The 27,240-nt window shown below is 38.8% G+C and overlaps 1 protein-coding gene across 36 annotated transcripts in view; it reads left to right on the top strand.

Moving 5' to 3' along the window:
* The window catches only part of SATB1 (SATB homeobox 1), a 104,894-nt gene that overhangs the window by 51,021 nt on the left and 26,633 nt on the right, over positions 1-27,240 (top strand). For all 36 annotated transcript variants that reach the window (XM_065583434.1, XM_065583458.1, XM_065583457.1 and 33 more), the window contains 4 exons: positions 27-138; positions 3,507-3,961; positions 11,649-11,861; positions 21,582-21,737. In XM_065583434.1, coding sequence (XP_065439506.1) covers positions 27-138; positions 3,507-3,961; positions 11,649-11,861; positions 21,582-21,737 — 936 coding nt within the window. The remainder of the gene's footprint in view (positions 1-26; positions 139-3,506; positions 3,962-11,648; positions 11,862-21,581; positions 21,738-27,240) is intronic.

The following is a 27,240-nucleotide window of genomic DNA, read 5'->3' as shown; positions in this document are numbered from 1 at the left end:
TGATTTTTCCCCCCCTTTTCATGCAGAGTATGATTTCTTCCATTGTGAACAGCACTTACTATGCAAATGTCTCAGCAGCAAAATGTCAGGAATTTGGAAGGTGGTATAAACATTTCAAGAAGGCAAAAGATATGATGGGTAAGCAAAGAAGTTGCAGTGGTGGTGGCTATATACCATTACACGTGTCAAGGTCTGTCACAGTCCTATAAGAAGGTAGAGCTCTTCAAGATAAATGTAGTATGCGTTTTTTTATGAGGGCGCAGGGAGTATGCATATAATGAGAGAATTAATTTCAATAAATATTTGTTATTAAACCAGCCAAACTGACTTGGCTTGTCTGACATGCGGGAAATTGGAATAAGATATAAAGTTGTCATTTTGTAAATCTGAGGCCTACCACGGCCTAAAATAATTTTTTTTTTTTAAAGCTTTATTTGGAACCGTGAAAGATTGTGAATTTGTGGATTTTTTTTCTAAAATAGTACATTTTATATTTTTAAAGAAACAAGTCTGTAGTTACTGTAACAAATTCTAGTCTGGTCTCCATCACTCTCCTCCTAAAGAAGCTTATGAATTAACAAATTAACTGTAACTTCTGGGGACTTCTGTAACTTCAGTCCATTATGACAAGGGCCTTGTTATAGCTATTGGGACAAATTTTTGCTGATTACAGTAAGGCTATAGTGTGCATGTATATTATAGGATTATAATAAATTAGTTGGTGAGGTATATTAATTCTTTAATGTGTTTTATAAATGTCTTTCACGGTTTGTTTTTTAAATCAATTAATATAAATGTGGGCATTTTACATCCACTTCTACATAATAATTTTCAAACTGTTTTTGGAATGAAGAAAATGGAGTCTAATTTGGTTTGAATTTTGAGCATGTTCTAGCTTTTAGTATTTAAAGCAAAACCATTCATCTACCAAAACGGGTTCCTTGCCTTTTATAGCTTAAGGCAGTAATGAAGACAATGCATCACTTTTGTGGTAATTGCTTGAATTACTGTTCCAAGTGAATGGCACACTTGGGTTGATCTCTGCTTTCAGTTAGTGAAAACAGAAGGCTGCTTTCCTTAAACTTGTTTGCAACTTCTGTGTAATGTTAACTTCAGCAATGTCAGATTTTTCTGTAAGTTTAAAATCTAAAGCTGTTTGCTCCTCTGAGATCTGTGTTAAGGCTTGAGCCAAAGCCCACTGAGATCCGTGGAAATACTTATACTGATGTTAGTGGGCCTGATCCTTGTGCCAATCTCCCCACTGCACAGAAGGGAGTTTGGCCATCTCCACAGAGTATGCAAGCCAGGGGTAATGGGTATCCCATTACCTGAAATGGTAATACAGCCACAAAGTCCACACTACATCTCCTCAAAAATCCTAGTAGCTGATGAAACTAGAGAGGGGCTCCATGATGACAGGAAGCTGTGAGTCCTCACCAGAGTTTGGAGGCATGGGGCCTCTTTGTAGAAGAACCCGTCTTTCCTCCGCCCTTGACAGGACAGTGTGAGGGGATTCTGTGTGAGGGAATCCATGGACAGATTTCTTCCTACAGACTCCCCTCTGGCAGGAGGATGATCTGCTGAATAATTGTTAATGAGGAACATTGTAGATATGTTTTTCTCCCTTCTCATAAACTGGGATTTGTTTCTTACACTGATATTTTTATATTGCCAGTAAATGAAACACATTTGAACAAAGAGCTATTCCAAATAAATCTGGTTTAAAGGAGCCCTGTCCGATCAAAGTTGGCCAAAAGTTTGATGGGGGAAGGGGGCCTCTTAATAAAACCTAAAGGAGTATTAATCTAACCTGGACTGTTCCAGCACTAAATATGTGCTCTGCTCAACTTTAAGGGAGTCTAAATTGTCCACAGAGGCGCTAGAAGTTAAAATAAAAGGTGTGATTAGTCAGAGGGAGTGTCTGGGGAAGGTGCCAGTAAAAAAAAAAGTTTAGCTGTGCTACAAGCCACTGAAACAATGATGCATGGGAGGCTATAAGATAAAGCAGCCTGTCCTCCTTCCCTACCCCAGTCTCTCTCACATCCAGATCCTTGAGCTTGGCTGAAGAGTAGCTCAAGAGTGAGCAAGGTAAAGGTTGCCTTTGTCCATTCCTGGTCCTGCACGCCAATACGGTCCAACAGCAAAATGTAACATAAATTATTCTAGTTTCTAACAGGTGATAGGATTGATACAGCAACGAGGAATTAGCAGGGTACAGGGATGTCTAGAGTGCCCTTCTCCATCCCATCTGGGAACTGTAGATATAGTAGGGAAGGTTCTGCAGGAGTTAAAGTTCATGGGTGCAACACAAGCAGCCAGTGGGTCTATATGCCAGAGTGAGGTTGCTCCCCAGTAACAGCCACTACTAGGCTTTGCATGTCTGCACCCAGAGTTGTGCACACTCATGCTTACTGAGGGGCCTCCCTGAATCCCTGTAGAGCTGGGTAGCACTGCTCACCATTCCCTCTTCTGTGCTCCAGCTCTTTGTTTTGTCTAGTTTTTGCTTCCTGATTCTGGGCCCTTGGTTATTGACAGTGCATAGACCAGGGGTGGGGAACCTTTTTTTCCTATCATGGGCCATTGAGCCCCAGAAAAAATCAATTGCAGGCCACACACAAGTAAAAAGCAACTTAATTTACAGGTTTTTTTTAGAGTGAGAAATATAAAATGTTCAACTCAACCGCCCCGGGGGGCACTAGGGTGACCAGATGTCCCGATTTTTGTGTCTTTTTCTTATATAGGCTCCTGTCCTGTCCTGATTTTTCACACTTGCTGTCTGGTCACCCTAGGGGCACAGAGGCTCAGGGCTTCCCCCTGTGGCGGGATGAGCCGGATGAAATGAAGCAACTGGCCGCATCCAGCCCGCAGGCCATAGGTTCCCCCACCCCCTCCTGCTTTAGACCCATATGACTGTGCATACTCACTGCAAACATGGCTTTTGTTGTTGTTTTTTAATTTAAATAAATAAATGGAGATATCCTATCTCCTAGAGCTGGAAGGGACCCTGAAAGGTCATCAAAAGTCCAGTCCCCTGCCTTTACTAGGCAGGACCAAGTACTGATTTTGCCCCAGATCCCTAAGTGGCCCCCTCAAGGATTGAACTCACAACCCTGGGTTTAGCAGGCCAATACTCAAACCACTGAGCTATCCCATTTGGTGTCTGCTGCATTCCCCTTGTCCTTACCTTCAGGAAAGACTCCTCCCTTGCCATACTTAGACCAGATGAGACAGGATTTTACTGAATCCCCACTAGCCCATCCTAGGTCCTACTGTCTGTATGTGCCGTGTGTGTGTGTTCGTTCTTCTTTTTAATGCACTGTACCATCCTTGGAAGGCCAGAAATGTAAGATTACACAGGAATGGTGTTGCTATGAAACTTCTTATGGGATTTACAATACAGTAAGCCAGAATCTAAATTAAGCGGCCTTCTTCTAAAGAGTGTTTTACTATTTTCAGTTCATCTATACTGGTATTTTGTCTAACTAAATGTTTCTTTTCCATTCTAGTTGAAATGGATAGTCTTTCTGAACTATCCCAACAAGGTGCCAACCATGTCAACTTTGGTCAGCAACCAGTCCCAGGGAACACAGCTGAACAGCCTCCATCCCCTGTTCAGCTTTCTCATAGCAGTCAGCCATCCGTTCGGACCCCACTCCCAAACCTGCACCCTGGACTTGTATCAACTCCTATTAGCCCTCAGTTGGTAAATCAGCAGCTGGTAATGGCCCAGTTGCTGAACCAGCAGTATGCAGTGAACAGACTTCTAGCCCAGCAGTCCTTAAACCAACAGTACTTGAACCACCCTCCTCCTGTCAGTAGATCCATGAACAAGCCGTTGGAGCCGCAGGTCTCAACCAACACAGAGGTGTCTTCCGAAATCTACCAGTGGGTGCGTGATGAATTGAAACGAGCAGGAATTTCACAGGCAGTATTTGCACGGGTGGCTTTTAACAGAACTCAGGTCAGACTTTTTTTTTTTGTTTTTAATGCAAGATTCTGTTCTTTTCAGTATTTGCCACAATTTCCATCTCTCACCTTATTCATTTCCTCCCCACTTTTCTCCTATGAAGGAGCCATCAGTACTGGCTTGTGCAAGTACATCTGTGTCTAAGTTGACATGGTAGATAAACCTTAAGTTATCCACAGTCAGGGCCGGCTCTAGCTTTTTTGCCGCCCCAAGCAGCGAAGCGGAAGGGGAAAAAAAAAGGTAAAGCCGCGATCGGCAGCACTTCGGCAGCAGCTCTTGCGGGTCCTTCACTCCAAGAGGGACGAGGGACTCGTCGCCAAAGACCAGGACGTGCCGCCCCTTTCCATTGGCCACCCCAAGCACCTGCTTCATTCGCTGGTGCCTGGAGCCGGCCCTGTCCACGGTGTGTGGAAATTCTCACCGTTCTTAAACAGCTTTAATTGTTCCTCTCTCGTTCTAGTTGCTATTCTTGGATGTGTAGTAATTTCCAAAAGGAGAGAAACCTAGCAGCTCTACCCAGAGCCAAGTTCAAAGCCACTCACCGAATCCCTTTCTATGTTGTAAAGATGCAGCTGTGCAATTAACGCTGTCTCTGTCTCGCATCATGTGTATGCTGAACAAACTAACCGCAACACAGCGCAGACTGTGCTGCTCCATATCCCGAATGTATTCTCACTCTGTTTTATCATTAGCTATACTTAGCCTCCAAAGCACCCAACTGGCTGTTACTATTTTCTTTTCCTGCTAAGATTTGTTCTGTGACTACTACCAAAATTTTAAACACACCTCGACTAAAAGATATATATAATTTTTTTTTATTATATATCAATTTGGCTTTTTGATCTCCCACTCTTTCCAGATGTCTACTTTTTAAAATTAAATTTCATATTAAAACATTATTTTTTCTGAGTACCAGTGTACAGACCAAAGTGTATACTGCAGCTGTCAAATGCAGTAAAACCTTTAGCTCTAGCAAAGCTGATACAACACTAATGTGTTAGCTTTTGACACTTGATTTAGAAGCTAATGCTGCTATAACTTATTCTTCTATAGGATTTTAACTTAATGGCATGCCACATGAAATGTAATGAAGACACACTATGAAAGAAATGCCAATATATCTAATAAGCATAAGAAAAAATAAAAAAGTATAATTTTTTAACTTAAGGTAAAATGATTCTTAATATTAAGTATGAAAAAAATGGCTTGGAATTATGAAAATTTAAAACTTAGTGGGAAGGTATCTGACCAGTGTGTAATTTAACAATTATGCTCTGAGTAAAGTACATTTCTTAAAACTTTTTTTTGAATTAACTTTCCTTCTTGTATAATTTAAGAAGGAAAAAGACATTACACTTTAAATTCACTAATACTAGGTTTATATCAATGCACTATTTCCCTTCGTTATGAATTAGGAAAATGAACTCCTTTAGCTGAGATAAAATATAGCTTCTGTGTTGTATGTTGTGATTTCTGTATAAAGTTGTAGTTTTTCTTAAACGTGAATCCTTAGATCCTTACCAGTGGTTGAGGTTTTTAGGATTGGGTTTTACACTTTATTTCAGTGGTACTAGTGTATCTGAGTAGGATCAGGCTATGTCAGTTGAGATGTGTGAATAAATATACATGTGTGGGTTTTGGTTGTGCTTTTACTTAACACACTTGCAGTATTTAACATTTCTGATTATTGGCACTATTTCCTATTGAAATAAATAATAGCTTCCAGTTATGATGGCCTAGGGCTGCCATCTTGCCTACAAGTAAAGCTGAGCAAATAATTCAGAGAATAATTTATTTAGTAGATTTTGCCTCTGTTTGAATCGTGCATGAGCAGCTTGAGACCTCCACCCCTCAAAAATAGTTTTTGTTTCCAAAATTTGCTAATTAATTTTTTCACACAGTTTTTAGTCTGTAGATTGTATACGAATGCATTCTTAGTATTTGATATTTGAAATTCAAGTTGGAATTGGTTAATCTTGATTGAACACCTATCTCATATAGTACCGTATATTTCTATTTTGTGATTGGATTTGTGTAATCTTAGAATTAGATTCCAGTGCAAATACTCTCTCAAATTAGGAATTTGTTTGTTTAAAATTTACTGTTTCCAGGAATATTGTTACCAATAAACTCATTAGGATATACTCAAAAATGGTCCAAAATGGGAGATAACACCATCAAGGTGAACTTGTTTTAAAAAGTCAAATGAAGAGATGGAATCTCTTCCCCCTCCCCCCCTCCTCAAACAAACAGTGAACAAACAGTAGTTGCCCTTGGAATCTTACAAATTGCCTTCGCTAATTAATTAAATACTTGCCTTTACATTACCTGTGTATTTACAATATTCATGGTATTGGATATGGAAAAGGTAGAGAACAAGATAGAAATAATGCAGATGCTGAGAGAACCTTAGACCCCAATCTTGCAGAGAGATATGCAAGCCTTACTTTGTGCCCCTGCAAAGCCCAATTGAAGTCAATGGTGCTTCACACATACACACTGTTTGCAAGATTGGGGCCTTAGCTAGTTATCTTGGGTAAAACAGACAAGTTTAAGGGTCGCTGCTGCATTTAATGTCTACATTGTATATATAAACCCATATTTTATAGATAAGCATATTTATTTTTAATCAGTGTATTCAGAATATATCTCCTTTAACCAGATTTAGGGGAAGAACTTTGATGCATTACATCTTTCACCGGTTATTTCTGAATACAATGTATGTACAATACAATATAGTACAATGTACATGTAATATTTATTTTTATTTTTCAATAGTGCAAAGTGAAAATGTTTATTTAAATCCAACTACTAAATTGAGTTAAAAACTAACCCGGGCTTAACTGTGACATGTTTAAAAACTGTCATAGGTATATTTGAGCCTCTCTCTGAAACAGTCCAGGCACCATATTATGCCATCAGTTTTTTAAGCAGAAGACTTCACCGGAATCGGTTAAACTGTGTAAAAACTAATGGTCTGATATGGCCCCAGATGAGAGAAGAGACTTGATTTTCAGTATAGAAGTTAAAGAAGGAAATGACTTCTACACTGAGAGCAATGCAGCATAAGTCTGGCGTTCAAGATGGGCGTCAGTTTTGGTTAAACGTGCTGGTGTAAATGTCAGCACTTCTTATCTTACAGACTTTAACTCTGTCAGTATTACATTGTGATACTGATATAAATATGCTTTAGGAAAAAAGAAATTCTTAATTACTTCAATGGTTGGTCAACATTTTTCTGGGGATTTTTTTTTTTTCAGGAAAAAATTCTTCTTAGATTAGAACTGCTTGTGCTAGGTCCTAGTCCATAGGAGAGAGGAATTTGGTAAAATTACATCTGCTAAGGTGGTGGGGTTTTTTTGTGTTTTTTTTTTTTTTAACTATCTGAATGTTATTTTATGACAGTGTTGGGGGTTTTTTACATACAGAAATTGACAAGATGCTTTTAATTTTCTCTTGGATAATCAAATACAACTTCTTTTTCAAACTTCAAAGTTGGTACATATGTAGTTCTCAGTTAGGAATACATGTCTGGCCAAGTGTAAAAAGAAAATAGTTGAGAAATCTATAACTGAGTGAAAATTAGCATACTTTGCATATGCAGTACATCATTTGCCTTCCTGATTTAAAGTACCTTAGGCAAGTGGAACAACCCGCCCCTCCACCCCGGTCTGTTGCTGAACATTCCCAGTTGTCCTGTAAGGTGGGCTTCAGTGCACAGTAAGTCTAAGGTTCTAGTGACTGCGTTGCTAGGAACCCCTGTGAAGGGAATGTGAAAAAGAAGCAGTTGCCATTCCAACCCAGTGGCTGAGAGAGAGGTAGATTACATCGCTTTAGCCCCTCTTTGTAGTGCCCCATGCTAAGTTCATTTAGCCAAGATTTGTGTGAATTTCACCCCAAGTGTGGCTATCCAGATATATGCACATGGATAGCTGCACTAAAATAAACCAAGCTATGTTTCAGTTACCAGCTGTAAATGAATGAATAGATTGTAGTTAGACTTTTTTTTTATCTAAATTCAGTGCATCATGCAGATAACACATATGTATAGTGAGAACACCCCATTGAAATACATAGGCTGAGTCCATACCCTTTATGTTAAGGAGAAGGAATGGCATAGGGTAGCTGCACAGGCGTTACACCATGTCTGCTTTTTCCTTTTCAAAAGTGTGTCCACCCAGAGCCACTCACAAGTAGTAAATGTGAAGAGTAGTGCACAATCATTTCAATAGTCTTATTTAAAAAACATTGCAAAAAATGCAGTACGTTTGCAATGCCACACACACACAAGTTGGTCAAGTCAAAGGTTAGGTTCCCATAAACAAGCCTGACACATTTCGCTTTAAGGCATACGTTGAACCATGTATATAGTACAGCAATCAGTACTATGTATGTTTCAAGCAAGGAGCTATTAGTCATGGTTATGGTTCAAACCATAACTTTGGATTTCCTTTTTGTTTACACTTTATCATAACATATGTTGCATAAACTCTGGTTTTGTTGTACCAAGGTGACTGCAAAACACATTGTTCTCCCCTACCAAAGCTCTTTGCCTAAAGATTTGCTGCTTTTGCTGTGTCTGAATGTAGATTTTTTCCTGAACAGAAAGTGACACTTTTTTGATTTCTGAACCTATCTGAATGTTTTTGATGGATACCCTCTCTTCCTCCCCACCATTCAACCCATGTATATTTTGTTTAAAATATCGGCTTTTATTGTGCCATTCATTCGTTCGTCTTTTAGTTTTTAAATGGTAGAGTACAACCAAAAATATGTGAAAGCTTCTGGATATTTAAGACGATGCACATGCTAATTCTGGGCAATTACTGTTTTAAAGGAAGAACATTTGGGTGCAGTAAAGTGCAGACTATCATTTTAAAACAAAATCTGAAGTTTACACCCATCACCTTGCTAGGCTTTTTTTTCTTTTTTCATTTTGTCTTTGGCACACTTTATTTTCCAGTAAAATGAAGAATGAAGATGGATTATTCAAAATTGATAACAGTAATGGACCATCATGTAATGTTTTATTGAATTTGAGTTCTGTAAATTATGTGGTGGAGGGAAATTTGCCTGCTTAAGTATAACCGAAATTGCCACTGTGTTCATATAATTCTTCATAGTGTAATTTAAGAAAAAGCACACTATCCATATCACTATTGAATAAAAGGTAAAAAGGTGCTATTACACTATCATGACAGCTCTCCTCTTGCTACTAAGCGACATAGATAAATGTGTCTGCTTATAACTTACTTGGCAGGAATCCAAACTTGTGGGTGGAGCTTGCAAATAATCTTCCACCTGGACATGTGATTTAAACACAATGTAATGGAGACAGATAGCACTCAAGGATATTCTACATATTTTGGGGAGGTTTCAGCAAATCACATTTTTCTTCTGGGAGCTTTGAAGTTCCATAAGGCTGATAAAATCTATTTGAATCAGTGATTACGTTCAAAGAGGAGACAAACTGGGGGCCAGACAGGCAATGTTTTTGTTCATATTGGCAGACACTTTCATTTATCTCCCATTTTAAAGAATTCATAATTAGCTTTTGAAAGCACTGATAATATTTATTGAACATTTTTGTGCAATTACTAATGAATTATACTTGCGATGACTTGTAAACTTTTCTTTAAAATGAGGCTTGGTGGGGTCTTAAAATTCATCTCCACTAAAGGAGGGGAAATGGGACTTTCAGGCTGACAGATTGAAGCTGCACATGCAAAACTGCATTTAGTCTTCATGCAGCCTGAAGTATAATATCAGGAGAGCACACACTACAAATTGTATCTTGGCAAATCACTTTAAATCTGGTTATAAGTGGATGGTAAATCTGTCAGTGTCAGTATTAGACAGGGTGCTAGGTTTGATGTACGGAATGCTCATTGGGATTTACCTGTTTATATTTTGTCATACAATTTTTAGCTGAATTTTAGTGCTCAGAAAAGTGAAGGACTAGCAGTACCAGCTAAAGCAACGTATTGCAGGCAGATATTGCTATAGTACTTCCCAATTCTGTTAATGCACCTTGTGCAGTCACCTGTATTCATGTGTGTACTGGAACTTTCGCTCTCAATTCATTAGAACTCCTACTCATGTCAACTCAGTGTTTTCACAGCTTATGGTGAAGGCCAGGTATACATTTACAACTTTTGTGAATATAATAATGTTGATTTGGGGGTGTGGTTTTTTAATTACATTTCTAACCAACAAAAGCCCTAGAGTTTATACCAGCTTATAGTTTATTTCGTTCAAGGAACTGGTGTAAGTTATACCAGCAAAAGCATTCTTTTTTTGCCATTTTAAGTTGACTGCATTGGGAGAGTGCGCTGATTATAGCTAGACCGAGAAACCTTTCCTAAATCTAAAACTTGCTGTTTTGTCATCCATATCTCTTCATTAGTTCATCTTCTCCAGTCAAATGACCCCTTGTTGATAGTGGTTGTCAGCAGTGGGCTCTCTTCCTGCCCCCCGGCTAATTAACTGGTGTTATAAATGCATTGCTTTTTATCCTGTGTATACTCCTTTCAGCACTGCTACAAAAAGCACATATGAGATCATATTCCAGCACATCTCAAATACACTTTCTATAACTGTGCTGAAAATGGCTTTGTCTTCCCTACAAATAGCAGTTAAACCTTTCTGAACAATTATTGGAAAATTAGAGGGACCCATTGCTAACTAGCATTCTTAGCACTGGGTCATATTTCTAGCATCCAGAGATCTAGTAAATAGGTAGACAAGTATGATTATTGAAAATTATTGCCAAAAGTAAGTGTGTTTTGACTCCGAACATTTTTTTTAAAAAGACTAGTTTCCAACCCTCCCCATAACACCTCTGCCTGTAACTCAACTATTCTATACTGGTTCACTTCTTGAGTAGAAACTACCAAATTGTGCACCGGATCATCACTACTTGCAAGAAAGCCCACAGGAGAGGTGGGGTAGGGATGAAGAAAATTCCATGAGATTTGTCCTCCAAATTATTCCTTGGGGTTTGGGCTTTAGGTGTGGGTTTGCATTTGCTTCTCCCCCCCCCCCCACCAGATAATTAAGGGTTTGGCTAATCCTTCTTGTGAATAATGGAGGATGCAAGCAAGGGTCAGGCAAATATAAAGACGCACAGACATTCTCTGCACCAACCTCTGTTTCTACACACCCTCTTTTCCCACCCCATCCCAAACCACGCATTTTGTCAGTGTAATTTTTCAAATATCACTTATTTTCAAAGTGCTGCTTGAGTTTCTAGAAATTTCTGTTTTCCATTACTACCGATTGAACTGATGCTTCTCTGCAGTCTTTGTCTACCCGGCATGAGAACTACACAATCTAGTGCTGCTGTTCTATGTGGATTTCATTTATTCTTAACTTCTTGCAATTGTCTGACTGTGAAAGATTTCATGGCAAGTTAAGCCAGTAAAAGGAAGTAGACCAATTAGGCAGATTCAGTTTATGTTGTATGTAAAGCAGATGCTTAATAAAATTAAGAATACAATTGAGGCTCTCTTCTCCACTACCTACATTGTCATTAATATATTCCTATGCGGTGTGAATGCCTTTGACTGTTCATGTTCTAAACATAGTGGAAAAGAAAAAGGAATGATTAGCAAAGGATTTGCAGAGCACATTTTACAAAAGATTGCACAGCCTAACTCTTCAGCATTCTTTTTTGCTACAGGGCTTGCTCTCAGAAATCCTCCGAAAGGAAGAGGACCCCAAAACCGCCTCACAGTCTTTACTGGTAAACCTTCGGGCTATGCAGAACTTCTTGCAGCTGCCAGAAGCCGAACGAGATCGAATTTACCAGGACGAAAGAGAAAGGAGCTTGAATGCAGCCTCTGCTATGGGCCCTGCACCTCTAATAAGCACACCGCCTAGCCGTCCTCCACAAGTAAACTACTTTCTCAGTCTTTCAGATCTGCTCCTTGTGCCTTCTTAAGGTCCCACTGACAACCTCTATTTTAAAAAAAGAAAAAAGCTTTTCAATACAATTATGTTAAAATCCTAGTCAAATCATTAACTTCAGTGCACACCAAAAATTAAGTTTAGGAAAAATATAATAAACTCTATTATTTTGTTAAAAATCTTTACTTCACATCACAGCAGAAATAGTATATTTTCCTCTAACTTTAAAGTAATTTAATGTTAGTAATATATTCATAGCTAAAGAGTAACTTTTGTGGTACCAGTTATGAATCATGGATTTGATTTGGTCCATTTCTTTTGTAACTATTGGTGCATTAAATGTAACAGCTTAAATAGGTACTATGAAGATTTAGGGCCCAGTTCTGGTCCTACTGACTTCAGTGGGAGTTGGAGCAGGCGCAGACCCATGGTTCCTGTTCTACCACTGAGCAGGTAGTATTGCCTCATTAAGAACCTGATCAGAGGTCCTTAATACAGAGATGGGTTCAAGTAGCTGAAAAATGGGGAGGAATTTCCTCAAAACATTCCTGAAATTTTCTCTTCACATCAACATTTTTACATTTTCCAATTATTTTTACCACTGTGAACCTTTATGTCCACATGGAGTCCCTTCAGTGACTCCCAGGTAGGCATAAGTGTCTTCCCCCATGAATCTTTTTGAAAGATTGGGGCCCTAGGGCAACATCCTTAAGTCTTTACTCAATGAAACAGCTGCTCACTTCTCTGAAATCCAGTGGGACCACTTGCTCAAATAAGTATTCCTCATGTGAGGATCTGTCAGACTGGACAACGGAGACCTAATTTTGAATTTTCAGCAACTGTCAAACGGAATCAATGGTAGTTTTGGGGAGTACAGGAGTGGGCCATAGGAATGCGCTGGTTTCTCTGCAAAAGAAAAACTGTCTTTGTGTTGAAATATTATTAAGAAATATTGCATGTATGCTGAAATGTTCTATTTTGCTCTAGCTCAAAGTTGTACCACTGCTAGAATAGCCACACACACACAAATGTGCGCTACTATACAAATACCTCTGGGAAACATACGATGCATACACCAAAATAATTGTATTGAATAGGGCTTTGGGTCCTGGGAATTCTGTTTGAGTAGATGACTATTGAAGGGTAATAATACTGATCAGGATCATACACACACTGATTGCTATGTGCTGTACACATTTTGAATATAGTACACTTAATGAAGACTATTTTTGTAAAAACTTTAGTTAATGAATACTAAAAATCCTGATTAATAACAAATTATTTGTAGAAAAGGATGGAGCGGAGGTAGCTTCTGATCTGCTGTAATACATTGCATGAGAAAGGGAAATTTCTGTACCAGAACGGAACAGACTGTGCTAATGGTCTATTTTTGTTGTCATTAATGAAGTTTAGTCTGTGAAGGTCCCTATAGATACCATTAAAGATAAAGGATGAGGGTCACTATTTACGTAGTAATGTTTTAGTGGAAGAATAGTTAAATACAGATAACTGTTAAAATAACATCTGAGTTTGGTTTAATATCCCTGCCTGCCCCCCAGAAGCCAAGTAATTCAGAGTTAAGGCAGGCTCTCCATTCTTAACTTATCCCCTTAAACCAAGGTCATGCGACACTATGTCTCCAGTGGTCTTGGACCATTTGGTGATCTAAGAAATCAGGTTAACTGCAATACTGACAGACAGAATGTTAAGTCAAAGAAAGGGTCAGCCTTAACTCTGAATTTGCTTTCCGATTTAAACTCACATAAGCAACCTAATGCATTCTAAAGAAGTTTTTTTTACATTTGTTTTTATCTTTCAAAAAGTTTAATATATAATTCTGTGAAGACAACACGTACTATTAATCACCAAGTTATTCTTATAACTATATTCAGTATCTATCTATGCTGAGTAAGTTACTGAGTATACTAACATGTTATGTGTATCATTGATTCCCATTGAAAAAGTTGTTTTAAATCAGCCAGTTCAAAGTAGAAGTAGCACACTTTTTTTTTTCTTTTTTTAAACTAAGTAAGACTGCTCCCCTAGATGAATATTTGTGTCCTGTAAAACTAATCAGAAGACAGTTTCCTAAATGCAGTATTTTTCTTTGTTGTACTACAAAATATGCTAGGATTTTACCTGAGAGAGAGACGTGGTCTAGTGATCAAGATAGAAATGTCTGAGTTGTGATTCTGGGTGCTACTAACTCCCTCTTGGGTAACTTTCATTCTCTGCCTCAGTTTGCCATATGGGGATGTCCTGAATCCTAACTTCAAAAAATGAAAAGTCCTAAATAATCAGTACGTATTTTTCCTGTTTGTTAGTTACACTGGAAAACAGTAAAAATCCTATACATTGTAGGGGAAATAATTCATAGTAGTATAAATGCTGGAATTATGATGCCTCTATTAGATGGATCATAGCAGTGATCTCAATATTTATCATAAGAATTTTTGTCCAGTTTTTATTTGTCACTAAATAAAACCCAATAAAATTAATAATATCCTACCTATTACATATTTATAGGAAGTTATAGTCTAGCAAAACGAAGTTCACTATATAATGACAAAGTTAATATTTTGCTCATTCACCAATGTACATCTTGGATTATTATTTAAAGACAAAATGGACCGTTTAGCCTGACAACATACTTACACAACAGCAAACATATTTTGATACTAAATTTTAAGACCAGTAAGTTTTGAAACAATTAAGATATGAAACCATGAAAGGGGGAGCTAATATGCCACACAGGAAGGTTTATTTTGCAATTGAAAGTTTATCTGTTTGGGACGGATGTGAAAATAAACATCCTGAAAAGGATCTCCTGTGTTGCCAACTGGCAGCCAGACAGTAGAGCAGACTTAACCATTAGTGGCCAGGTTCATTGGGTGTGTGAGTCGTTCACAAAATTGCATGCAAAAATCTAGTCAGGACCCTGGTGTTCTAATGGTAACGCAGCAGGTCACCAAGTGCAAACCCTGATCCCTGAGCTAGGAAGAGCTGTGCTGAGTTTCTCACTCATACAGCATGCTCACGAGTTACTACTGAGCTAATGTATCTGGATTGTTTCTACCTCTTCCTTGAAAACCTGTAAGGAGCTCTTCTGCCCCTTACCCCTGCTCTTCCTCCTCCAATAAATAACCTCCCCCAATTCTCAACATCAGACTCTTGCAGATTACCTAGGGCTTAAGTTGGGTCAAAAGCTACAGATGCTATCTGCCATGTAGGCTGACTGAACCAAAAGAGGCAAAGCACGTGTAAGAGCTTGCACTGGGGTTGTTCAACTTGCCACATCCTGGGATGGAAGCTTATGCAGGTGGTGATATTAATTAATATTCTCCTACAACAGTGGGGCTTACTAGGGGCCACTGAGAGTGCGACCCCCCTTGGACAAAGTGCTGTACATACACATAAGAGGGTCTTTGTCCAAGGGAGATGACCTGCTCAAGTTCACAGAAGAGATCGCTGGCAGAGCAGGGAATAGAACCTAGGTCTCCTGAGTCCTAGTCCAGTGGCCTGTCCACAGCACCATATTGATTCACAAAAAATAAAATGCTCCTCAAATAAATGAGCTCCCTTGCTCTACTACTCATTTTCAGACCTGTCCATCACACATTCCCTGGTCCTAAGGGCATGTCTTCACTAGCAACATTAAAGTGCTACTGCGGCAGCTTTTTAACATGGCTGTGTAGGCACGGCACAGCTCTGCGAGAGCGCTTTCCCAGCGCTATAAAAAAAAAAAAAAAAAACACCACCTTCATGAGGGGAGTAGCTACCAGTGCTGTAGCATTGTCTATACTGCCACGTTACAGCGCTGAAACTTGCAGCGCTCAGGGGAGTGTTTTTTCACGCCCCTGAGTGAGAAAGTTGCAGCACTGTAAAGTGGCAGTGGGAGAAACAACCATGCACCATCTCAGATGTGGGGGATGGGCAATTCTAACCCAAGCCTAAGGGATAAGCATCTAATAAGAAATAAGTTGCCTGGAAATGGGGGCATGGAGGGGTGGCAACAAACACACCCATTGTTAATTATTTTCAGTGGATATATTTCATTCACTGCTGATCAGCTAGGGAGGAACTCCCCATCCTGATCAGTGTCATGTTGTGTAGGGGCATGTTCCTTCCTTGGACTGGAGCTTCTTGAGTGGCTACCTCATTCTTGTTCCCTAAAAGAACGATCTCTAGGATTCAGGACCTTTTTGCTACCTCTTACAGGCTGTTTTCCAAACCAGAGCTGAGAAAGTGGGAGCATGATAATTTCAGGCCAGAGTCCCTATACATTTCTACCCCAGCTGACTGTCATGTGTCTATATGCCTGGCTGTTCTGAGCTGCAGGTTTTCCTTCGCAGAATGTTTGTTTGAGCCACCCTGCAGTCATTAGGCAGTAGGTACTTCCCTCTCAAAACAGAATAATCTCTGTCACTGCAGGGAGCCCAGAAAGCCCAAAAAACCTCCAGTCAGTCAGGTGGGATCCTTTTTGGCCAGACACTGCCCTCCCATCAACATATGTGAAACCGAGCATGTGCAGATGAAGTGCAAAGTATAATCTACAAGGCCAGCATTTTCAAAAGTGCCCTCAATGTTTTGGGTGCTTAGCTTGAGAAACCTTTGTATTTAATTTTTTTTCCCCCAAACATGATGAACACTCCCAGCTCCTATGGATTTCAGCTGAAGTTATGATTCTTTCATACTTGTGAAAATCAGGCCAAAAGCTCTCAACTTGAGCACCAAAAATTGAAGGCCACTCTTGTTTGTAGTATTGGTGTAGCTGTTTTGGTCTCAGGAAAAGAGAGGTGGGGAGCTAATTTTTTTGTTTTGTTTTATTGGAACAATTTCTTTTGTTGAAAGAGACAAGCTTTCCAGATTCACAGAGCTCTTCACGTCTGGAGAAGGAAAACTGTGTTCAAGCTAAATACAAGGTGGGATAGATTAAGCATAAGGGGTTCACATGTTGTAGGAGACAATTTAAAAAAGGGGGCAGTTAACACCTCTGCAGTGGTAAGACAATGAAGAGTTAGTAGGCAGCAGGGTGTGTTACAAGTTGTTGCAATGGGCCATAAAACCAGTGTCTCTATTAAATCCATGGTGTTTAGTGTCAGCAGAGTTGTGAATTTAATTTCCCAGGCTTGCATCAAATGGCCCAATAACAACTATGGGGTGAAACCAGACAATCACTATGCTCTTTAATGAACTCACCAAAAAAAAAAAAAAGACTAAGACACTCTGTGACCGGTTAAGGAACACTTTTCACAAAGTGATCACTCAATATCTGACCTCTCCCAGTCCTTGTCCTCAAAGAAAACCTGCATGACACCTTCAAAAGACCAGCCTAAGAACTTAAATTCACAACTCTACTGCACATTATAAACCATGGACTTAACAGGGACACTGGGTTTATGGCCTGCTACAGCAACTTGTGACACACTCTGCTGCCTACTAGCCATCTATTGTTTTACACTTAACAATCTGTCCCACCTCGTATTTACCTTGAACACTCTGGTTTCCTTCTCCAGACTGAAGAAGAGCTCTGTGAGGCGCGAAAGCTTGTCTCTTCCACCAGCAGAAGTTGGTCCAATAAAAGATATTATTTTACCCTCTTTGTCTATCTGAGCCCACTCTTCAAACTTGAAAGGCTGAACAGGACACAGTTTTTCTGGTTGTAAGAGAAAGGTGGACCTGAATTTCAGATCCACTTCCATTAACTTCAGTGCATCCTGTGGGCGCTAAGCATGCCAGAAAAAATCAGGCCACATTTAACGATCGGTGAAACTTACACTTTTTGGCCCATCTTTAAATAAAAAATGATCTATCTGGTTTACATTGATAATCTTTGTGCCAAGTTTCATTTTTATTAAAATCAAAATGGACAAAATATTAAATGAAACCCTCTACCCCTACGAAAACTACCATGGAGGAGAATTAATGGAAACACTGACACTTAACTATAACTCTGCTTCCAGGCGCCACTATAATAATGATGTAGTAAACCTTGTCCTGATAAAAGCAGTTCTGAAAGCAACTGCATTTATTATACCTCCTGTGCTATTTCCAGAGCAGATCTGAAAAGTAGTTTGTTTTGCCTGGAATGAACTACTTCATGAATTTTAATGTACGATGTAATATTAAAAGCTAAACCAGGATTAAAGAAGTTTTTTTTTTCCCTCTAAGCGAAAACAGTACTTATGAGAATGTGTTATAAAAGATTTTTGTTTTGATTTTTTTTCCGGGCGGGAGGGGAGATTCCATATTTGTGAAAACCTGTTCAGATTGGTTACTCCATCACCACCTTGTGCTTTGTTTAGGAAAAGTAAATGATTCCAGAACTTCTCATGACTGTAATCAATCTCATGTGATGAGATATGTATCTGGGAAAACTAGCTGGGAAGGATGACGTTTTTTTCCAAATATTTTTGAAATGACTAATGTGGGGGGAGAAGGAGGCTAGTCTTGTGATATTAAACATTATGGTAAAATATTTTTCACCCTCATCAAGTGTAAGCATAATTTGGTTACCATTTAAAAATGATTAGCTGATATTTAGTGACATTAAATTGATCTTGATCTTTTTTTTTTTTTAAGTGGAAGTTGTGGATAGTTTATAGAGGCTTATTCCAAACTCTTCCCCTTCCCCAACATATCACATATTCCCCCCAGAATGAAAATGGTTGTGCCTTGAGTTCAGGTCCAACTCCAGCACAAAGCTTATCTCAAAAAAAGAGCTGAATCTAATGAAACCTTTCTTTTCTGAATAGATTTATAGAATGTCACACTTTAAGATTAGACTAGAAGGTTGCTATATAAATTATGAAATAATTTTTCTATATGAATATCCTCCAGAAGGTTAATTGACAGTGTTACTTAGTATTCATCAGACCAGAGCAGACCAATGGTCCATCTAATCCAGTCATAGTCTGCACCTGATGTTTCCAGAGAAGTTTTTAGGGAGGCAGGAGAACATTTGCACTTGACCAATTATGCAAGTTTGGAGGGGTGAGGGTTGTTGGGGGGATAAAATTTCTCTCAAGCCCCAAAGATCGATCATTTTATACCCAGAAGTGTAGGGTTTGCTTTCTCCTGACATTAATTTGGGCTAATATAATATTTTAGTTGTCTGTCAATGAATCAAGTGCTGAATAATAGAGAATAAAGTCCACTGAAGTCAATGGAAGTCTTTCCATTGACTTCAGTGGGCTTTGGAGCAGGTCCATAGTCAGTATTGTACTGCACCAACATAAAGATAGGCACAGTCTATCTGTTAGCATTAGGGTTTTCAATAACTCCTATCACTGTAGTATTAAGCATTAATTCATGTATCCATCTACATGCTATATTTCCCTCAGGTTTTGATGGGGGTTCTTTTGTGGCAGTACACTCCACTGATTGAGCAGTGTCTGCAGTAGTATCCTAAAGCACCAATGCACTATGTAGCCACCGTTAGAGGTGGGGGTGGCGGCCATCCAGCACGCTGCAGAACAGCAGAAATTGTGACCAAGGCCACAGGGACAAACTGGTCCTCATACAAAACATGCCATGGAAGCTTTAATGTCCATGCAGAGTAGGCAGGACATCTTTATTTTATTCCACTACCACTCCCATGAATTTTTGCATGCCTCAGAAGTATGAAGACCACTCTGACAAGATTTGAACTGACGGTCCCAGGAAATCCCAGTATTTCAGTGTAGATGCTTAGACTACAAAGCCATCCACTTTTAGCTTTCTGGTCTCAAAGTTCAATCTGATTTTTGCATGAGTTGTGAGAGCTGCTTACAATAATGCATTTAATATGATCACAGTTGTAGATAGCCTTTCAGTACATTTCAAAATTATAAAGGTTAGAGAGTCCATAGTGTGCACATAACTACTGCATGCTACTCCAAACATACCTGTGCTCTTTCCACCCAGTCCAAGTTCAGTGGGAATGTCTTCCAGGGAGAACAAGGCATGAGTTTTCTCATGATGCAGTGTGAAGCATAAAACGTTCATGCTATTGCTTACGCTGCCCTTTGCCAGGCATCTCAGATGTTTCTTAGCAGTTATTAGCACAGCCTGATCAGCAGTTGCTTTAAAGTCAATAGGTGAAAATCATCACTGTATGTGAGGTCAACACAAGCTTGGTGTCCCACTTAACATCTCAGTCTGTCATCCTTTAGTTGCAAGTTAAATTCTAATTATAAAAATGTGCACAATATACTGTAAAGGGATGGCTGGGATCGGGGGGTTGTTGCATTTTTAGCATATTTTCTTTTTTTCAGGTGTGCATCCATATTAATATCAGACATTGTTCATACTGGGAGGCACTCATGCTTCACACTAGAAGGCAAATACAACCACATGCCTGCTTTTCTGTTGTGGAGACTAATGATGTTTAGCAATGGTGTCTCTAGTTGCATATAATGTGCACATATTGCACTGCTGCTGAGAAGCCTCGTAGGCACATCCACAGTAGAGCTGATATGCACTCCTAATTTATGGACCATATTTGAACATTCTCAGACTATTCTGGAGGGTGTATAGTATGGATTACCCATAAAAATTGGTCCTTTTTTTGTTCAGTTGGCAAGGGGGCTACCTAAATTGCATTCCCCCTTTTATCCCAACCCTTTGACTCATCCTTTTGGGGCTCTGCAGTTGTTAAGAGCTCATGCAAAGTGGGATTAGAGGTATAGTTATTCGTCATGCCATCATCATCTCCCTTCACATCCTTGGGGAATTTAAAGCCCAAGATAATGTTGACTCTGGTCCTGACCCTGCAAGTTGATTCATCTGAGCAGACCCCTTGTTGCTACGTGGACCCTCGATGGGATTTTGTGGAGTCTAAAGGTCTGCCTTGCCTGCAGTTGGACGCTCCTGACCCCATAACACTATGGCCACCAACTGGGAGAAGAGCATTACCATCATAGCTCCTAAAGGAACTATGCTGTCCTGAGGTAGCGAGGCCAGATTTCCCCCACATTTCTCTGAACATCTGCAGGTTAGAAGTGTCATCCCACCATCGCCTGTTCTGCAGAAGGATGGTGCACACTGTGCCGTAGCCTTGATGGGGTATGGTGTGGTGTGAAAAACAGCTTAGGTATACACAAGTAAAGTACAACTAATTAGCCATTATGGTAGTTGGAGAAGGCCCCCCCATCCCCATTTCATAGATGAGTAGAGAATTTCAATGTGCAGTGTTGTAAACTGATTTTTCATAGAAGATACAAAAATAAACAGATAAGAAAAAACATAAGATTAAATCTAAAGTGACAACTGTATTACACTTGTATGATGCAACTGACTGTAGTGGTCACCAATCAAGATAAATCTGTCTGCAGTTTGATTTCATTGGTGATCCTTTTACACTGCAGTTACAATTTTTACTTTAATTGTTGGGGGAGGGGAGACTCATTTCAGGATTTGAAAATCTCTGTGAGGCTGTTTCCAACTAACTTGTTTGATGACATTGTAATTTGTAGTGGTCAGCTGACAGACCATTTTATTTCAGGTACATTCACCTGTGACAGTATGCAGGATTTTCTTAACACCCATTTTCCTGAACCGTGGATAATGCATAATATTAAAATACTGAAAGGTTGAAAAGAAAGAGAATCATGAAAAGAAATATGAGTAGGACTGAGTAAAAGCATCCAAGGGAGAGAAACTCTACTTGAGGAAAAAAGTCACTCATTCATAATGAAAAATGACAATCTCATAAAATATTTTCTAGGTAAAAACAGCTACTGTTGCAACGGAGAGGAATGGAAAACCAGAAAATAATACCATGAACATTAATGCTTCCATATACGATGAGATTCAGCAGGAAATGAAGAGAGCTAAAGTGTCTCAAGCACTATTTGCAAAGGTTGCAGCAACCAAAAGCCAGGTAGGGACTCACCAGTTATCAACAACGTACATTTTATATATGATTTTTGCGGTCTTTGTGATTGGTTTTCTATATGAATTCAATTATTTGTTGGGTTAGCAACATGTAGTATTACAGCTACTTAAATTTGTTGCTGAGTCCTAAGGTAACTAAAAGATACCTTTTGTGTGCCAGAATTGGAAGAAAGCAGCTACCAATTGCCCCCAGTAGCAAGATAGGTTTGTTGTCTGCCCAAAGGTTAGATCCTGGGGGGCCAACACTGTCAACTTCTTAAATTCATAGTGGCTGTGAATGCGTAAATGCTCTATACTCTATACTGTTGCAGTGTTGATCAGGTGACTGTAGTTTTGGCAATAACAGGTGTTATAACTAGAGAGTTCAAGGTTTTGATTTTGTGGGTGTGGCTAGTGCAGCTATTGGATCAGCTAGAGAAGTGTCAGAAGTGAGCTTTGAGGAAATAGGGACACAATGGAGCTGTATAGGCGTAGATACATTTGTTTTGTTTGTTAAGCAAAAATAGCAAAACAATAGGTGACCATATTTCCCAAAGAGAAAATGGGGCACCGAATGTGGCTGGCCCTAGCTGCTTGCCTGAGCCCCTGTCTCTGTGCAGGGCTGACCCGCACCACTGACCTAAGCATTGCCTCCCTTCCCCACGCAGGGCTGGCGTCGCTGCTCCCCTGAGCCCTGCCCGCCCCCTGCACGGGATTGGCATCTCCACTCACCCCCCACATGTTCTTCCGCACCCCACTTTTTTTGACAAAAGTGGGCATTTGTCCCATTTGCTCTTGCCAACTGATCAAAAAAAGACTGTCCCTACCAAAATGGGACATATGGCCACCCTAGAGTTTCAGAAGTCCACAATTCCAAACCAAAAGGCAAATTGTTTTATGAAATGTTATTTACGAATTTTAAAGAAATAAGGGTAACATATCTAGCCTTCATGAAACACCGTACTTACACAAAAAAAGATGTGTATTCAATTTTAACCCTCTGCTATTATGTGTTTTTATAAAAAGTTCTTAAAAATTAAACAAAACATCAAGTTTAGTGCAGGGAACTATGTTAATTTTATGCAAGGGAAGGAAGACCAGCGAACAAGATACTCTTGTCAGTATGATTGTCACAAACAAGTGCTGCATGATGATCCTAAGTAACATGTTTTAAGAAAGCTCATCAGTGTGCTCAAAAGTGAGAATGTGCCCAAGTCTCAAGTAGAGTGCAGGGCAGTCAAATGTAAAATGGGAAAGAAGAAGACCACATTAACACCAACACTGGAAAAAACATTGACAGAAGAAATAGAGGCACCGCTGGTTACCAATTTATTTAAGTCTGCTAAATTATTAATTATTCTCTTAACTCCCCAAAACTGCTTCTGAGAGAAAGTTTCCGTCTTTCAGTGCCCATTAAGCTGGTGATAAAATGTGATCAGGTTTATGAATGTTTATGTGGACCTTCAGTGTTGTAGTGTGCGTTTTTTGTTGTTTTTTTTTTTCCTTTTAGAATTTTTAAACTTTGACTTTGGAAATATTTGCCTTTTGGACTTGTTCCATTTCATTGTAGAGAATGGATGTTCTTTTTTAAGTTATATGCTGTAAAGAATTACTTCAAGGATATCAAAATGATTAAACTCAAGCTGTGGACTGTAAATAAAAAAAAAATAGCTTTATAGGCCACATGCCTGCCTACCCTTCAAATCACTGTCAAAGTGATAATTTCTACAATAATATGTTTCTTTTATTGTGGGATTCTAAACACCAAGTGCTGTTTAAACATTAAATTGAATTGTTTATGTTAGCACTGTACTCAGTATGTCTTACATCAGGCCACTATAATCTCCCATGGAATGTAAAATTCTGTCATGAATCATGGCTGGTATATCGGAAATAACTGTAATTTTGATTGGAAATTACAGGGCTCTTGAAATGTTTCTAATTATGATAGAATGTTACAGCAGCTTCAAACATTTGTGCTTCTTCAGATGTCTTTATTTACATGTCAAAACTCTGTGGTAAAGAGAAATGTCCATTTTGTTCACCTCTCTACCTTCTTTGGCATTATGAGCAGAATTATGGTGCAATTCTTGTATACAGGCTCATGTGATTTTTTTATTTTATTTATTTATTTATTTGTTACCTTTTCACATTTACATGTATTTTTGCTTTAATCTATATATTCCAAACTATTCAGGAAGGATAGCCCTTCCAATGTTTGCTTTAAAAAATGCATATATGGCAAGGGGAAATAACAGTAGATACAAAAAAAGTCAGCATTATTTTTATTAGCATTAGTGTAAAATAGAGATTTGTGCAAAATATACCAGAGATGATAGCCCTGAACCTCTTCCCACTGTGGAGGTTGCATCTTTTTCTCAGGGGTTACTTCCCACCTGTTTCAGACTGCAGAAGGGTAATTTAGATATAAAACAATCTCTCAAGACCATTCCCTTCCGGTGACAGAGTCGCAGGCTCTATCTAGCTGGACTGCCACATATGGCAAAATACTGGGTCATGGCAATAATATCCAGAGATGCACTGAGCATGCTTTGAAAGGTGGGTTTTCCCTAGTTGGTTGACTGTTAGTCATCCTGTTACACATAGCTCCATTAAAATGTGTTATCAAGCCATACCGCTTCTAGGCTTATAGCTGTATTCTGAAGCTTGCCTGACCACTATGCAAAGGAGAAAGATTTATTGAGACTGAAATCCTCCCTCATCTCTAAACAAGTGATTGGTGGTGTTGGTGTGGAGCTCCATTGCTCAAGTCTCACCAAGGATATTGGGTTCCATTCTTCTCTTTAGAGCTAGGACAGGATACCACTTAAAGTCCAGTGGACTGGTCTGGGCAGGAACACTCTTCCCTTCTCCCATTCTACTTGCAAGTTACATATTTATTTAGTGGGGGGGGGGGGGTGTTAAATGGCCAAAGGTCAGAACTTGTTCTCACCTCCTGACGCTGTACATAAGCTGGAGTAACTTCACTGTGTGAGATAGGCACTCTCAGTACAGGTGGTGAGGATATCCTTTACATGACCTCTCCTTCTCCAAGCAGTTCCACAAAAAGGCAAGGACAATTCTTTAGTGGAGGGCCCTTTGCAACAAGCTAATTTTTCTCCTCATGAGGTTAGGTTGTTGAGTAGCAGGTATCCACAAGGCTGTGGGGCTTGTATGGCCTAGAAGACCGCGGATATATTTCTGCTGAATAGAGCACTTGAGAACAAAGTGCCTCTTAAAGGAGAAACTAAGGAAGTCTATATTTACGCAGGGTTAAAGTAAAAACTAAATATCTATTGTACTGTATTAGGGCCTCTGGAAATATAGGACCATACATGGGCCTGCCAGTTTACAAAACAGATGAAGATTGAATCCCAGTTCAGCAGAATTTACAATATAAACTAAGGCAAGAAAGTAAGGAAGCGGGGGAGAGATTAGGGTGGTAATAGTAATATCATTGCTGTTGCTTAGAGGAGTGATATTCATTTCTTAACAGTGATTTTTGTTGATGATTTTTTTTTTTAACTGTCCATAAGCCTCCTGAAAGAAATGGGTCTATCTGGCTTATAAGACTAAATGATCATAGAAATTTGGGAGGGAGGTAGAGGGGGTGTATTTTTTTTCTTGTTTTTGAGATTTTACTTCAATATCTTCTATTTATTTTTGATTTTTTTCTAGCACCCATCAATGCATTATCTAAACAGTGAATATTAGATTCAGAATGTGCCTTATTATTTTTTTTAAATATTCAGTGCATTTATACTGAGGGTCTAAATGGTTTAGAATTGTGGATCTCTGTCATAGCAACTTTCCTGTATTTCTTTGAATTGTAACCAACTGAAAAAAGCATATCATTTCAAAGTCAAAAACTGTTACCTTTTTATATTGTTTGGACTGGCTAATAAACTTTAAGTAGACTATCCAATAATAAAATCTGATCTAAAAGCAGAGCTTTAGAAAACACTATGCAAATATAAGAAACATTTTGAACACACAATATATGCCTATTTGTGTTCTTTTTGTGAGGTTAACCCACATTGTTTGCTAAAATTTAAACAAAACAGCCCCAAAATAGGTCAGAACAAAACACAAAAGAAACCCCTGAATATATTTGCACTCTACATAGTACTTTTCCGATTTAATCATCTTGAGATTTTTATTAAACTTGTAATACGATAATCTGATTCAAATAATTATGAAAGCACAATTTTCAATTTCATTGTTTCAAAAAAATGTTGATTTGTGTAATAATCATTAAGGTAACATGGTTCAGTAACTGTTCATTGGTTACAATGTTTTCATGTGGGAGCCAGAGATGAAATCTTTTCTTATGGTGGCAGATGTTGAAATCTAATTTTATTCCACATAAAACCCCTTGAGAGCTCTGAGACTTAAGGTGTATGTCCAGCAAAGAGACATTAGTAGCCCTCCATGGTGTTTGTTTTATTTTGAGGTGTTACATGGGCTTGCCTGAAAAGGTGTAGCCTGCACATGTTGAAGTGAAATGGGGAAGAAAACAGTCTGGTGAAAGTCAGCTCATGTTCAGAGGGGGGTTTTCGCATTCAGGAAACACACTATGAAAAACCTGAGTAACATGAGTACTGTATTTTGAGTATTGCTTTCAGTTACTGTAAATGCCTAATATATCATAATTCAATGCTGTTAGTCTGTCTAGTTCTTCCTAAATATGATGCCTTACTACTGGAAGAATAAATATAAATGGGGAGATAATGTTCTGTGGGCATTCCTTTTGAGGAGCTCCCACTGAATAATAATACCTTGCTCTTGAAATTGGTGGGAGTTGAGCACTGATTTCAGTGATTTAATTGTGGAATGGAAGTAAGAGTACTGTGTGTACTTCTAAAATCAGATATAGTCAGAGATCATTTTGACCCATTTCTTTTGCAGTATGTTATACTATGTTGCCTAATTTCCTGTCCGTCTATGTTTGTCATTCCAGTTGGTTAGGCAGTTAGCCCCTTTGAAATTGATAGGTTTGCATGCATAAGCGTTGAGGTGAATCTGTGGTTAAGGACATACTATAAATTCTATTCTTGCCTGCTAACGTGATTATTTTGTGCTGTGGCATTTCATCAGAAGTGTCCAGCTTCTTCCCTTTGACAACTCAGAGCTCCCTCCTTTTTTAACCTATGCATATCAAAGAACATGGTATAGGGTAAAAATAGAAATAGACATAGAAATTTAGGTTTTGACACATGGGAAGGGAATGCTAAACAATGGCACTAAAATTGCTTTTGGCATGCAAATGCAATGCTTTTCCTGACATAAATATTTTCTGAATAGGCCATTAGAGTTCAGGTATATATAAAACCTTGCTTTTACTGGAAATTTTAGTGTTGTTGTAAACTTAGTGATTTATAGTGAAACATTGATGTTTGTTAGCTCACTTTTATCTTTTTAACCAGCAGTTTTATAAATGCTATATCTTTGATCTGTTTTTCCCCCCCACAAAATATAAGCTATATTCTCTAATAAGAAAGTCCTTTTTA

The sequence above is a fragment of the Chrysemys picta genome, chromosome 2 (assembly GCF_011386835.1).
Source record: "Chrysemys picta bellii isolate R12L10 chromosome 2, ASM1138683v2, whole genome shotgun sequence".
Taxonomy (NCBI): Eukaryota; Metazoa; Chordata; order Testudines; family Emydidae; genus Chrysemys; species Chrysemys picta.
Note: the sequence above shows the minus strand (reverse complement) of the source record. Positions and strands in the feature narration are given on the sequence as shown.